Raw genomic sequence first — 15,591 nt, 5'->3', positions numbered from 1 at the left:
ACCATTTTTGTGTCTCGGGGTTATGATGTTCAAATATTCAAAAACCATATATATTTTCCAAATTCTCTCCATGTGCAAGAGCATTGACACAGTGGAAAAGTGGCAGAGGATGTCTTTTTAGGTTTTAGATTTGGTTCTCAGAATATATGTGATCATGTATTTACTCCCAATGTGTTTTGGTATTCCAAGTTGAAGTGGCGGGCTATTATTTGTGGATGTAAAGGACTTGGTTTACACCATGTTCCGATAGAAGTTAAATTCTTTTCTTAATTACATTAATAATAAAAGAAAGTAAAAAAAAAAAAAAAAGGCGCATGTTTCTCACATGCTAAATGACGCATGAAACTTTTAGAGATTAAGTTAGACTCTAGAAAGCGTGTTTGCAATGGGAGGAATAGTGGGTGTAATAGTGATAGTGAAGAAGGAAAAGAACGAAGAACGTGGTAGGTATGACGTGCTTAATTCGTATGTGTGCTATGTCACTAATAAATGTGACTTGGTAAGGTGGTTACTTGGAGGTTATATTGTTTATTATTAGGAGCAAATAAGGTTGGCAAACAGAAAGATTTGAAAAGGAAGTAAAAGATAGAATTAATTGTAACACCCTGAATTCTAGAAATAAAATTCGAACATTTAAAATTTCTCAAAAATTGTTAGTTTTTAGGTTGGCTAATTTAGCATCCAAAAGTGTAATTTCTTCTCGGTTGAAGCTCCGTTCACTTCACTGGACCGTCCAAACATGATGTGTTTCATAGTAAAACCCGAACACTTTGTTTGCTAGGCGTTCGCAGGGCCATCTGGATGGGAGTTGCACTTGGTAAATCTAGAGAGCTTCATTCGCAAGGCCATTCGTTGTGGGTTCGAACAAGAAATGTCAGAGAAGAAGTTTAACCTAGCCCTGTCCAAACGGGTATCAATTTCGTCCGAATGAAAGCTGTTTGTTGCGAATTAGGGTTTTCCAACTTCAGCTTAAATTTCTATAAAACCCTAGTTCCGTTCGAACGAGACCATTTGCCGTTCGAACGCTACTGCGGATTTTCCATAATAAGGTTTTCTACTTCAACAAGGAAACCTAATTCTCAAGTGCCTATATATAGGACTTTATAGACCACCATTTTTTCAAGCAACTGAGAGGCAAAATTCCATATTAAGCTAAGAGAGGATTAGTAGTATTCAAAGCTTCAAAACTATTTTCTCTTTAGAGTGTTATGTGTTTGAGAAGCCAATTTGTTCGTCAACGATAAGAAGTATCAGAGGATTCGATAAAGGAGAATCACTTCAAGAAGATTGTCGATCTAGGAGACAAGCAGGAAGCTTGTTGATCTTACAAAGCCTAGGAGCTGCAAAGGGTTATAAGTATCCTTGTGTCTGTAATATGGATTTTCTTTTAGTGATTTCCTAGGTTTGGCTGCATCATAGAGACTTTACTTTTAGAGTGTTTTCTAAAAGGTTTCCTATTCGTCACCAAAATATATATGTCCTCGTGATTTACTGCTTTACACATTTTGGTAATTGATTTTTGCATGCTTCTTATTTTTAATTTCGTATTAATTTTCCTCCGGCCCTCTAGGTGTATTTTGGAGTCTTATTATGTATTTTCAATTAATATCAGAGCGAATTCACTCTGTAAAGGATTAATTTCCTAAGTGTTATCTTAGACTCCTCATAAGATGTCTTAAACTCTTAATTTTGTTCTTTCTTTTGATGGATCTAGTTATGGCTATTGGAAATCCTGCATGAGATTTTTCCTAAAATCCATAGACGTTTGGTCTGTCATCAAATCTAGATGGAAAGCACCAAATAAGTCGATAGTTGAATGGTCTACTCTTGAAAAACAAACTCGTTTTGGGAATGATAGAGCTATGAATGCCATTTTCCTGGCAATATCATAAGACGAATTCTCCAAAATATCTGATTGTGATAGTGCTAAAGCAGCATGGGAAATCCTAGAAATTACATATGAAGGTACACAACTTGTTAAATCTTCAAAATTTCAAATGTTAGTTTCTCAGTTTGAGGGAACCAAGATGCTAGAGGATGAGGCATTTAATGAGTTTTATGCTAAACTTAGTGTGATTCGTAATTCCATGATCAACCTATGAAAGAAAGTTTTCGACACTAAGTTGATTAAAAAAATTATGAGATCTCTCCCTAGAAGATTCAGAATCAAAGTTACTGCTATTGAAGAGAGTAAAGACCTAAAAACTAGAAGAATAGAAGAATTGATTGGCTCTCTTCAGACTTATGAGTTTTCTTTGCCTCAACCTAAGAAAACCCAAACCCTTGCCCTTAGAACTCATAGAAAAAATTTTGATGAGGAACTTGCCGTGGTAGCCTGAAAGTTCTTTAACTATAAAAATAGATATGCCAAGCTGACTCAGAAAAAGAAAAGGGACTTTAGAGGTGGTAAGGATGAGCCCGAGTGGAAAGAAAGAGATCCTCGAAGTCAAACGTGTTATAAGTAGTTTGCGGAGTCTATGTGTGCATTTGTGGTAGAATTCTTCCAGCAAACTTAGTAGTGTTCACTATGCACAATTACGACGTCATTCTAGGAATTGATTGGTTAGTAAAGCATGACACTAGTATCGATTACACTCGGAAGCAAGTGACACTTAAGCCTTAGGGAGAAGCGGAAGTCACTTTTGTGGGTTCATAAGTAAAATCCCTACCTCTTACCGCATCAGTCGTTTGGGCCAAGAAACTTATTATGAATGGAGACTAGGAGTTTTTGGCATTCATCACCAAACCTGCAGAGAAGAAGGAGAAGGGTTTACAAGAAATCTCGATAGTGCGAGACTTTCCAAACATCTTCTGAATAGACTATTCTACATTGTTGCCTAAAAGAGAGCTTAAATTCATAATATAATGTATTTTGAGTATTGGTCCTATATCGAAGATACCATGCAAGACGGAATTGACAAAACTGAAGGAGTTGAAGATCTAGTTGTAGGAATTACTAGATAACAGTTTTATTCGCCCTAGTTCATCGCCATGGGCATGGGCGAAGGGAGGGGATCAAAGGGGGTCAAATGCACCCTCAACACCTAAAAAATTTTTTTACCCCCAATAAAAGTTGCTCGGATGCCTTAGTTATTCACCCTCAACCATTCATCAGGGGTCATCGAAATTATTGGCAAAAATTTTCCAAGTAGACCGAGAATCAGTATGTGAAGTCTTTGTTGCTCTTTTTCAGTTTCACTGTTTTAGAGATTTAGGGTTAAAGAGCAACTAAGAAGGCGAGTTCAAAATTTCTTTTAATTTTTATGTCCAAAACGTTGCGTCTGACGAGAATTAAAATGATGCGTTTATTTGACCAAGCTGGTGGCTCGTTTTGGTTTCCGTGAGTAAACACCAACTTAAATTTGGAATGGGATCCTCTCCATTTCAAATGAAATGGGGAAGAACCGGTTGGTTGAAATTTGAGAGGCAAAATTGTAATTTCACTTTTGGTGGACAATTTTGCCTCTCAAAAGTAACCAAACGGTTCCTCTCTATTTCAAATATCCAGTTGCCTTAAACTTTTACTAAAATAATAAATTCCCATGCATTTAATAGTGTGAGAACCACAACATAAAAATTTAAAATGATGGATTTCTTTTAAGTAAAATGATGCGTCAAATGTTCAAGTGTTGTACTTTCCAAAATTTGTTTTCCAAATGATTTGTCACTATCTCATGAGTTTTTCTTTTTTTTTTTAGAAAAGTGGTAGAATTCATTGATTAACTCAAGCCTTGCTCAGTGAGTACAAGTTCCTGAATGCATAAGGTAAAATCATCAGTCCATAAAAAATCGTGTCCTAAAGAAAGAGCCAGCTTTGCAAGACTATGAGCTACACCAATGCCTTCACGATAGACATAGTTAACCCTCTATTCTTGATAGTGCCCCAAAATATGCTTAGCATCTTGTATAACATGATCGTAACTACCCAACCAAGCCCCTTCCAATTTAAAAATATTGATGACCTCCAACGCATCCCCTTCTAGAACAACTTGCCTCACACCCAGCCGTTGTGTAAGCTCTGCCGCTTGCCACACAACTAGTGCCTCCATAGTCCTAGAATCCAAAACCAGCTTCCTAGTCGCACATAGTGAAGCCAGCACAACACCTGCACAGTTTCTTACAACTATTCCCAACCCCACTCGTCTCCGAGCCCGATCTAGAGAGGCATCCCAATTTAGCTTGAGAAATCCTTTAGGTGGTTTCTGCCATTTAGCGTTTGCATGGTTTTTCCATGTTAACTAACCTTTTCATCTTCCAGCTTCTGCCCTGTCAAATGCCAACATTTGCTCCTTTGCCCTGTGGATCACCTCAATTGGCACTATCAGTGGTCCCCCAAAAACAAATGATTCCTCCTAAGCCATAATTGACGGGCAACAGTGGCAAAGAGCTGCACCTCCTCTGTATCCATTGTATCATATACTTTGTCAAAAATTCCCGCAAAGGCTTCATCCTCAATAGAGCTATTTTGTAGTTTCTTGGAAATTTCCAGCCAGACATCCGTAGTCGAGCCACACCTCCTCAAAATATGCCCCAAAGTTTCGGGCTCTAGCTCACAGATAGGACACAGAGGATTCTGAGTAATGTTATGTCTATATAGATTTTCTCTAGTTTCCAACGTGTTGCTACATGCCTTCCATAGAAATAATTTCACCACCGATGGCCCTCTAACACGCCAGACTTTCCTCCAAAACCCAATTACTACATTAGCATTAGAGCTTTGCCTTTTTTTCCTCTCCTCTAGGGATTTGTATAGATAGTATGCACTTCGGACTAAATAGATTTCATTTTTTGTACCTACCCAAACCAGTTGATCCGATTGCCCACCTGGATTAGGAACTAGGTTGCATATTCTAGTTATCTCCTCTTCAAAGAAAAGGTCATGTAGAAAGGCATGGTTCCACCATTTAGTATGAGGATCAATGAGAGCACTGACTTTTTCCTCCCTGTGTATCAATTGTGTTGGAGATTGTATAGAATATGTGTGTGGATACAAAAGCCAACGGTCTCCCTATATGTTGATCAATTGTCCATCTCCCACCCTCCAGATCAATCCCTCTTTAAGGAGCTTCAAGGAGTTCCAAATACTTCTCCAAGCATATGATGGCTTATTTCCCAACGTCGAGTCCAAAATAGAGCCCCCGGGGAAATATTATAGTTGCCACTAGTGAGTTAGGATTCTTCAAAATTCTCCAACCCTGCTTTGCAAGTAAAGCTTGGTTGAAAGCCTCCAAATCCCGGTACCCCATACCCCCTTTATCCTTAGGCAAACTCAATTTTTTCCAACTCATCCAAGCAATCCGAGAGAGGTTCTCCTTATGCCCCCACCAAAATTTTGCCATCAAAGAATTAATCTTTTTACATAAAACCTTTGGGATTTGGAATATGCTCATTGTGTAGGTAGGTATGGCTTGAATCATGGCCTTCAAAAGCACCTCATTCCCCGCTTGAGAAAGAAATCTCTCCTTCCACCCATTGAGTCTATCATAAACCCGACTTTGAATATTTTGGAAAGATCGAGTTCGGGATCTCTCAACAAGAGCTGGAAGCCCTAGATATTTCTCATAGCACGTTGTAGAACTCACACCCAATACAGCAAGGATTTGGTCCCTTGTGCTCACCTTTGTATTCTTATTAAAGAAAATAAGGGTCGTGTCTTGATTTATCTTTTGCCCTAAAGACCTTTCATATACCTCCAAGACCTCTTGAATTTTATTCCATTCAGCGAGCTTAGCCTTACAAAATAGTAGACTGTAATTTGCAAAAAGGAGATGGTTACCTCCCCATGTAATTGGAAGCCCCGATAAATCATTGTTCAATTCGACCCTACGAAGCAAAGTGCTCAACCCATCTGCACAAATTAAGAACAGGTAAGGTGACAAAGGGTCACCTTGCCGTATTCCTCTAGATGGAATGATCCGGCCATGGGGTTGTCCATTGATGAGAATGAAGTGTGAACGGTTTTGACACAAGTCATGATCAACTGGATCCATCTGCCCTCAAACCCAAGTCGCTTCATCATCTCTTCCAGGAAAGGTCACTCGACCCTATCATAGGCCTTGCTTATGTCCAACTTGAGCGCCATATAGCCCTCTTTTCCCTGCAATCGACCATTCATGGTGTGCAATGCCTCATAAGCCACCAATAAGTTATCAACGATCAACCTCCCCGGAATAAAAGCACTTTGGGTGGGGGAGATTATTTGGGGCAACACCAACTTCAACCAATTTGTTAGAACTTTAGTACTCAGCTTGTAAATTACGTTACGAAAACTAATCGGTCGAAAATTAGTTACACATGAAGGGTTTTTCTTTTTCGGAATAAGAGCTACAAAGGTATTATTAATGACAAGGTCAAAAATTCTACAATTATGGAAATCAAGCACTGTTGTACATACCTCTTGTCCCACAATAGACCACGAGCTTTGGTAGAAGCAGGCTGCAAAACCGTCAGGACTAGGGGATTTTAGTGGGTGCATTTGTCCCAATGCTACCTCCATTTTAGCTACTGTGAAGTTAGCCAACAGCCGTGTATTCATTTCATGGGACACCCTTACCTCCACTCCAGATAAGCAAGCATTCAGATCATTTGCACCTCCTGATGTGAACAATTGTTGATAGTATTGGATGAATGATGTGTGTATGTCCTCCATGTTAGTCCACTCCCTGCCCAATTCATCCTTAATACCACCAATCCTATTGTTCCTTCTCCGTTGGGACACCCAAGCATGAAAGTAAGGGGTGTTACGATCCCCTTTTTGATACCATGTTTGCTTAGCCTGCTACTGCCACTTTAAATCTTCTTGTTCTAGAATGAGTTCGATCTAACTTTTGATGCCCATGATTTCCTCTAGCTGATTATGGGTTTCTTGCCTTTGTAATTCTTCAAGCCGTGCTATTAGTTCTTTTATAGAAACCTCCCTTTGCTTAAGTTTGTCCCTGTTCCATCTCTACAGAGCATGACGACATTGGTCCAGCTTGTACCCCAGCCCCTGTAATGCACTACTTTCCTCCACCCATGCCTCTTTCACCACTTCTTGGAAATCTTGTTCCACAGTCCAACTAGCCTCAAAACAGAAACCCCAGCGCTTGGTATTACAACCTGCCGAAGATGTCCCAAACTACACTAGAAGAGGCTTGTGGTCAAATGTTCGCGCCGCTAGCACACGAACCTCCTGTTCGCAGAACATGGAGCACCACCCATGGTTAGCCAAGCCTCGGTCTAGCCTCTCCTTCGTGAAGCTTGTATCCTCCCTATCGTTATTCCATGTAAAATGTGAACCAGAATACCCAGTATCAGTGAGTTGGCATTCTTTAATGGCTTCTTGGAATTTCTCCATTTGGCTTGTCCTCCTCAACGATGCTCCCCATTTTTCAGATTGGGCAACAATCTCATTAAAGTCTCCCACGCATAGCCAAGGTCTCGAGGCGAAGTATTTTAGATGTTTGAGCATGGCCCAAGTCATGCATCTTCGTCACTTCGGGGTGCCCATAAAAACCAATAAAAAACCATTGACTATCACTATTTTGTGGGCTGACTTCTGCATTGACATGCCTCCTTGAGAAATTCTGAATAGTAATTCCACATTCTTCTTGCCATAGAAGCGCCAACACTCCACTCCTTTCCACCGTATCAATGACAAATAAACCATAGTATCCCAACTTCACGCGAATGATCTCCATTTTATTCTTTGAACTTCTTGTTTCCATAAGAAACAAAAAGTTTGGTTTATTTTCCTTCACCATCTCATGAGTTGGTGACACATTTTTTAAAATAATAAATGTTATGTGATCGTGACATATCGTTTAGGAACTAACTTCTTGAAGAAAAAAAAAATTGAGAAGTGTAGCTCTTCTAGATATAAAAACCTATAATCCTCGCTTTACGTTAGCAGACCTACATGTCGGGATTTAAATACTTATAAGGAAAAAAAATAAATGACGGTATCAAAATTATAATGTGAGTGGAACAATCTAAATTGAAGGCCAGCCTAAATTCGTCAACCTCGAACTCAAGTTCAACTCAAAACAAACTTAGAAAGACTAGTCATCCGAAGTTTTGCTTGTAGAAATTTTTTGGGCTAATTTTTATGTTGCATTCAATTTAGGCATGCGAGTTTGCAAGAGAATACGAAATTAGAGATCCAGACTTTCTAATAGTTTGAGAATATGTTATGTGTAGAATTTTTAAACATGTTTAGGATATAATCCTAACAATAAATTTGTAGAATATGTTATTTATAGAGTATCACTACAAAAATGGTGATAATTTTTGACTAGGGGTTTTTTACGTTTATCAACGGTTAAAAGAGGGGATGTCAAAAATCCCAAATTTTTGATGTGTCTACAGTGACACGTCAAAAATTTTTTGACGTGTCACGCTGTTTGACACGTCAATATATATATATAAGAAATAATTACAATATTCAAATTCCAATATTCCTAATATTCCAATATTTCTAATCCACATACTCCAATCCATAATCCAATCCATAATCCAATCCAATATTATTCCATAATCCACATACATAATCCAATTCAATTCATAATTCACATACATAATCCAATCCAATATTTCATAATCCACATACATAATCCAATATCCACATACATAATCCACATACATAATCAACATCCATAATCCACATACATAATCCAATCCAATACATAATCCAATCCACATCCATAATACATATCCATAATCCACATACATAATCTAATCCATAATCCACATACATAATCCACATACATAATCCAATCCAATCTATAATCTACATCCATAATACACATTCATAATCTACATACATAATCCAATCCATAATCCACATACATAATCCAATACATAACCCAATCCAATCCAATCAATAATCCAATCCATAATCCCTAATACATAATCCAATATCTAATACATAATCCACCAAAAACATCTAACTAGAAGGAGCCATTTGAAAATGCTACTAGGATTGTGAATTTCGCATGCAACATTTGCAATATTTTTCAATTCAGATTTGGAAATATCCAAAAACATTGTTATGCACATTCATATATAGATAATATTCAACTATGAGCAACAAAATCATTTAAGAAAAACCTAACCAAAACCATCAATTCTGACCTAACCAAAACAAAGTTCATCTATCAAATAACCATTCAACTAAAGAGTACTCTAACTTAACCGGAAGTAAAGCAAGCAAGGCAAAGTTATAAGAAAATATTTTATTAACTAAAAAGCAAAAAAATCCTCTAAAAAGTTTTATTAAATTAGCTCAATAATGCTATGGTTAAATTAGCTCAAAATCCACTTCCAACAACCACACTCTACTTAAAAGTAGCTCAACCACAACAACCCACCTCATAATTTCTTTCAACATTCTTCCAAGAAACTTAATAGTGTTCATAAATGGTTGCCCAACACAAAGCTTAAATTTATAAAAATCAAGTTAAACTAGACTTCAAGCTTCTAAGCAAGTTTCTAATATAGCTACTAATAGTTCCAGCCCACCCATTAGTAATTACAAGAACATACTATGAAGTTCAAAGAATATATATATCCAACACAACTTCATTAAACAAAATCCAATATCCAATATATATATCCAACACAACACAACTTCATTAATAATATATATCCAATACATACTTTATTAAACAAAATTCCAACACACATATTACATTCCAACACAACACATAACAAAACATATATATACATCGAAAACATGTTCTAACACAAGGAAAAACAAATATACAATAAAACACTTCTGGACTATCTACTAGAAATAAGTTTCAATTAGTCTCAACAAACATATAGTTTGATCTAACTATATACAAAACAATAAACAGTAGTATGTATATAGAACTTAACAAATAGTGATGATAAACGACGTGTGGCGCCCAACTCAACGCAGTCATCCCCTAACTCTTAATCTGCATTACCTGCAAATGAGTTGTGAACCAATAATAATCAATACAAAAATTCAAAATTACTCTGTAATATGATGCAAATATACGTAAGTTCTAAAATGGACCGCTGTAATTAGGGGTTTCTAACAGTTGTTTCTAACCGTTGTTTCTAACAGTTAACAATTGTGACAAAAACAAAATAAAATCTATCATTACCTTTGTGGGGCGCAGATCCAGACGTCGACCCGAACATGGCCTCGATCTGGCGGAAACGAGCCTCAATCGTAGCATCTTTCTCTGCTATCTGCGCTTTTTGTGCTTCAATCTGCCTCGCCATCTCATCCATTGCACCTCTTTGTGCTGTCCGCTCTTCTTCCATCACACGTCTTTCTTGTGCCCGCTCCTTTTCAAGTTCTCTAATTCTATCTGTCATCTGTGAGAACGAGGAGCTCCAAAAATTTTGAGATCGTGTATGGGACGGTGTATAGTATGAATGTATGCTGCCCCGCACCGGTAGGACATTCGGACCCAGCTGGTGGACCCTGCCAGCATACTCATACTTATTTTCATGCGCCTGAGCATACGCGTCATCAGGTGTCCACCATACCGTCCCTTCCGTCACGGTCTTAGTATTTGCCGGGTCAATGGGCATCAATTCCTTCATCCTCTCCTGTACATTAACAAACAAGTTAGTATCTCGTATAAGGAACATTAATCATAAATAATTTATCAAAATATATATGCTTGAGTACTTACACATCTCTCCCTGACCACGTCATTCGGATAGCCACCATCCTTCGTTGTGTGAGTTGTGATGTAACTTTGCGCTCGAGCTGGAAGAGTACTCACGGATACGGTCTGCATAGAAAATATATCAATACAACAACAACAAAATCGGAACCTTATCGATTGAGAACGTATATACTTGCTTTTATTTTTAAAATCGAAACCTTATCGATTGAGAGAATTATGTTTTAGGACGTTCCAACGTTGTCGGAGTCGTTTAGTACTCTTGATGTCTAATGAGTGGGTGTCGATTGCCCCTAACTTGTAGCTGAGGGTGGGCAACTAGACATCCGAAGAATTTTCTACCATGATAAGGAGAATTTTTGGAGGTTGAGGGGGCAATTGACCCTTGTCAACCCCCCTCCCTCCGCCCCTATATATAAACAAGTATTACATAATTCAAAAGAAGCTAAAAAAGCTAAAATTTTCTTTCACTTTGACATGAAGGAGAAGAAGTGTAAGTTAGTTGTTTTTGTTTTGAGAGGGAAACAAGTTGTTTATTATTTTTTTGTTTTGAGAGAGAAACAAAATAAATAAATCACTTCTTAAAAAAAAAAAAAAAAAGTAAAATCATTTATGCGTTGCCTTTTTATTTGGGGAATATAATGAGTTATTTCGTTTCCTTAATAAGACCATAAAAGGTGACATTCGTTTTAACGGTTAGATATAATAAACAGCCATATTTAAAATTTTAAGAAATTCAAATTCTTTTAAGAATTAAGAATTATAGTAGATCCGAATCCATGCTGCTTGTGGTTTGGATTAATAACTGCATCAAGACTCGGTAATAAAAGAAAAGAATATGGTTCATAATTTTGGGAATAGGATCCTATCCAGTTCATGACTATGATTTTTTCTTAGAAATCCTAAAGTCACAAATAAAACACCTATCCACTAATCAAAAATAATAATAAAATACTATTTTAGATTTAAATAAAAATAAAAAATAAAATTATAAAATATTAAGGGGTGGTTGGGGTGGCCAGACCACCCCATTGGGGGCTGGGGTGGCTTCGGCCACCCCCAAGGGCCAAATCTAAAAAATAAATAAATAAAGGTTTGGCCCTTGGGGTTGGCTGGACCACCCCCGTTGAAGCTACTCTAGACCGGCGATTTGGGGTGGCTTCACCTAACTGGGGTGGTCCAGCCACCCCCAATGGGGTGACCAACCACCCTTTAATATTTTATAATTTTATTTTTTATTTTTATTTAAATTTAAAATAATATTTTATTATTATTTTTAGTTAATAGATAAATATCCTATTTATGATTTTAAAATTTTTAAGAAAAAGCCCTAACTATATACTAAATATTCTCCGGACTGAGACGATCCTATTCTATAATTTCGGTGGTTGATGGTCAAAAGTTAAAGCTAAAAAAACAAGGGCATGAGCTCACCTATTCTCGGCAAAATTTTGCTTAATTCCCGTTCACCCAAATCCAATCACCCTGCAAAATATATATATATAGATATATACATATAGATTGGCAATGGCCACTAACCCATCACAGAAAACCCAACAACCATGGCCTCCGTATTGTTTTTCTCTCTCCTCCTCTTTCTCTCCCTCCCCTCCGCCACCCTCCCCCAGTCCCCAGACCAACCCACTGCCGCCTCCGTTCCCCCTGAGATCCAACAAGCGTGCAAGGCGACGCGCTTCCCTATCCAATGCGGGAACGCTTTGACGCAATCGAAGCGCGTGGCATCCAACCCCACCTCTCTCCAGCTCATCCAGGCCGCCATCTCGGTCTCCTCTGACAAGCTCCACATCATCCAGTCCATGGTCAAGTCCATCCTTGAGTCCTCCGCCGGGAGCCCAAACCGCACCATTGCCGCCAAGAGCTGCGTCGACCTCCTCCACAACTGCGACTACCGGCTCCGGACGGCCAGCGAGGCCCTGCCACATGGCAGGGTCAAGGACGCCAGGGCCTGGTCGAGCGCTGCGTTACAATTCCAGTACGATTGTTGGGCCACGCTCAACAGGACAGCCGACACGAAGATGGTGAACGAGACGATAACACTTTTTGACCCGATTACTAAGCTCACAAGCAACGCGATAAGCATGGTGTTTGCGTACGACGTTTACGGGAAGGATACCAAGTCGTGGGCCCCGCCCAAGACGGAGCGCGACGGGCTCTGGGAGAGAAACGAGGCAGGTGGCGGAGGAGGGTCCACCGCAAGTTTCAAGGGTGGGGTTCCGAAGAATTTGAAGGCGGACGTGACAGTGTGTAAGGATGCCACTAAGGGTGGTGGGTGCTACAAGACGGTGCAGGAAGCCGTGAACGCGGCGCCGGATAACGGTGGGAAACGGAGGTTCGTGATATACATAAAGGAGGGGGTGTACGAGGAGACGGTTAGAATTCCGTTGGAGAAGAAGAACGTGGTGTTTTTGGGAGACGGGATGGGCAAAACGGTCATCACAGGGTCGTTGAATGTGGACCAGCTTGGGATTTCCACCTACGGCTCCGCCACAGTTGGTTAGTTTCTAAATCCATTTTTTCGTCTTGGATTCATTTATTTTCAAGGAAAAAGTATAAAAAAGCCGGCCAAACTATCAAGCGTGTTAATTTTTTTTTTTTCAAAGGGGCGAATTTCTTTTTTTTCTTTTAGTTTAATATATATATATATATATATATATATATATATATATATATATATATATATATATATATATATTAAGAATGACATATGTCACCATTTTTATTGGCGTTAACGTTACTTTTAATAGAATTTGTCACGTTCTTTAAGAGGTAGCTCAATTGACTGTAAACCACGCCTAATGAAGTAAAAACCACTAGTTCGAATCCCCATCTTCCCTGGTGTGGACATGTCAAAAAAAAAAAAAAAAAAAAAAAGAATTCTTCACATTTTTTAACGGAATTTGACTCGAGGGACTAAATTGTTTTTTCATAATATCTTAAGAACCTTTGATTTTACTTTCATACGATATGAAACGATTTATAATTTAAGCCCATTACAGTGACTAATTATTTATTTATTCCAAAAAAAACTCTTTTTTTTTTGTTATTTTTTTCTTTTAAAAAAATTGTTTGGTTTTTTGAAATTATTTAATTTTTTAAAAGAATATGGGTATTATAGGAATATAAAAAATAAGTAGCATTTTTTTTATACATTTTGGTAATTTGATGAGCTAATTTAATAACTTTTGAACATTGTAGGACACTATGGCAAACAACTATTAATTTGAGAATGTGTACTCATCTTTTGAGAATGAAATGCAATATGATTTACAAAAAAAAAAAAAAACTATTAATTTGAGAGTTTTTATTTTTTTTATTTTTTTTTCCCTATTTCCAAAATTAAAAGCATTTTTGTTGTTGTGCTCACAGGTGTTACTGGTGATGGATTCATGGCCGCTTGGCTCACAATCCAAAACACCGCCGGACCTAATACCCACCAAGCAGTGGCCTTTAGATCCGACAGTGATTTATCCGTCATCGAGAACTGCGAATTTTTGGGCAATCAAGATACCCTCTATCCTCACACCCTTCGTCAATTCTACAAATCATGCCGCATCCAAGGCAATGTAGATTTCATTTGCGGAAACTCCGCCGCAGTTTTTCAAGATTCCCAAATCTTAGTCCGTCCCCGGCAAGTCGATCCAGAGAAAGGCGAGAACAATGCTGTCACTGCACATGGCAGAAATGACCCGGCCCAAGCAACTGGTTTTGTTTTCCAAAATTGCGTCATCAATGGCACCAACGAATACATGGCATTGTACTATAAAAACCCCCAAGTGCACAAGAGTTACTTAGGGAGGCCATGGAAGGAGTACTCGAGAACCATTTTCCTAAACTCCAACATAGAATCTCTTATTACACCAGAAGGTTGGATGCCTTGGAACGGCGATGTTGGATTGACAACGCTTTATTATGGAGAAGCTGGAAATTCTGGACCAGGATCTAATTTGTCCAAGAGGGTAACATGGAGTAGCCAGATCCCGGCAGAGCACATTAACACATATTCGGTACATAATTTTATTCAGGGAAATGAGTGGATTCCAGCGTCTTAATTTACTATCTGTAAATCTAGGCATAAAGAGTATCTCAAAAAGAAGCCGTCACTCGGATGCTTCTCCTCGAAAAATAGTTTTGAGAGGAGGAAAGTAGTATATCTCCTCCTCTTCCCTTCGCCTTTTACTTTCCACTCCTACGAATAAAGTTCAAAGAACACTATATGATGAAATGGCGTTCGTACCCATCTACATAGGTATTCATTGATATATATAATAATTCTTTACAACTAGATTTTCTACAATTTCTCAATTACAGCTAGCCATCAAATAACAAATAATATTTAAACTAAGATATACATAAGTGACAGATAAGGAATAAGAGACATTATCCCTTATCACTTGAATTCAAATGTGAACTATCTTCAATGATATTTGAATTCAAACTTGAAGCTTTATCTTGTGCTTTATCATTCCCCCGCAAGTTCAACGGGGAGTCACGAAGGTTGAGCTTGTAATAGAACCATTTAAACCGTGTAGATACAATTGGTTTTGTTAGAACATCCGCAATCTGATCTTTACTTGGAATAAACAAAACTTGAATAGTTTTGTCTGTTACACGTTCCCTGATAAAATGAAAATCGATTTCTACATGCTTAGTTCTTCCATGGAACACCGGATTAGCGCAAAGATAAGTTACTCCAATGTTGTTGCACCATAATTTCAAAGGTGTGGAAAGTTGTATACCAAGATCACCGAGTAAGGCCTTAATCCAAATTAATTATGCGGCAGTGTTAGCAACTAACTTGTACTTAGCCTCAGTGCTAGACCGTGAGACTGTAGGTTATTTTCTCTAAGATATAAGATTTGAGCCAAGATACACACAATATGCACCTGTGGATTTTCTGTCATTCGGGCATCCAGCCCAATCTGCA

General features: G+C 38.2%; 1 protein-coding gene across 1 annotated transcript; it reads left to right on the top strand.

Moving 5' to 3' along the window:
- The first annotated feature begins 12,208 nt into the window (after positions 1-12,208).
- On the top strand, positions 12,209-14,884 carry LOC132166464 (putative pectinesterase/pectinesterase inhibitor 51). The gene is made up of 2 exons (XM_059577281.2): positions 12,209-13,160; positions 14,034-14,884. The coding sequence occupies exons 1-2, from the start codon at positions 12,209-12,211 to the stop codon at positions 14,714-14,716; spliced, it is 1,635 nt and encodes a 544-aa protein (XP_059433264.2). The 3' UTR covers positions 14,717-14,884.
- Positions 14,885-15,591: the final 707 nt, after the last annotated feature.

The sequence above is a fragment of the Corylus avellana genome, chromosome 11, assembly GCF_965113065.1.
Source record: "Corylus avellana chromosome 11, dhCorAvel1.hap1.2, whole genome shotgun sequence".
Lineage (NCBI taxonomy): Eukaryota > Viridiplantae > Streptophyta > Magnoliopsida > Fagales > Betulaceae > Corylus > Corylus avellana.
The sequence above is the reverse complement of the archived record's forward strand: the minus strand, read 5'-3'. Positions and strand labels throughout refer to the sequence as shown.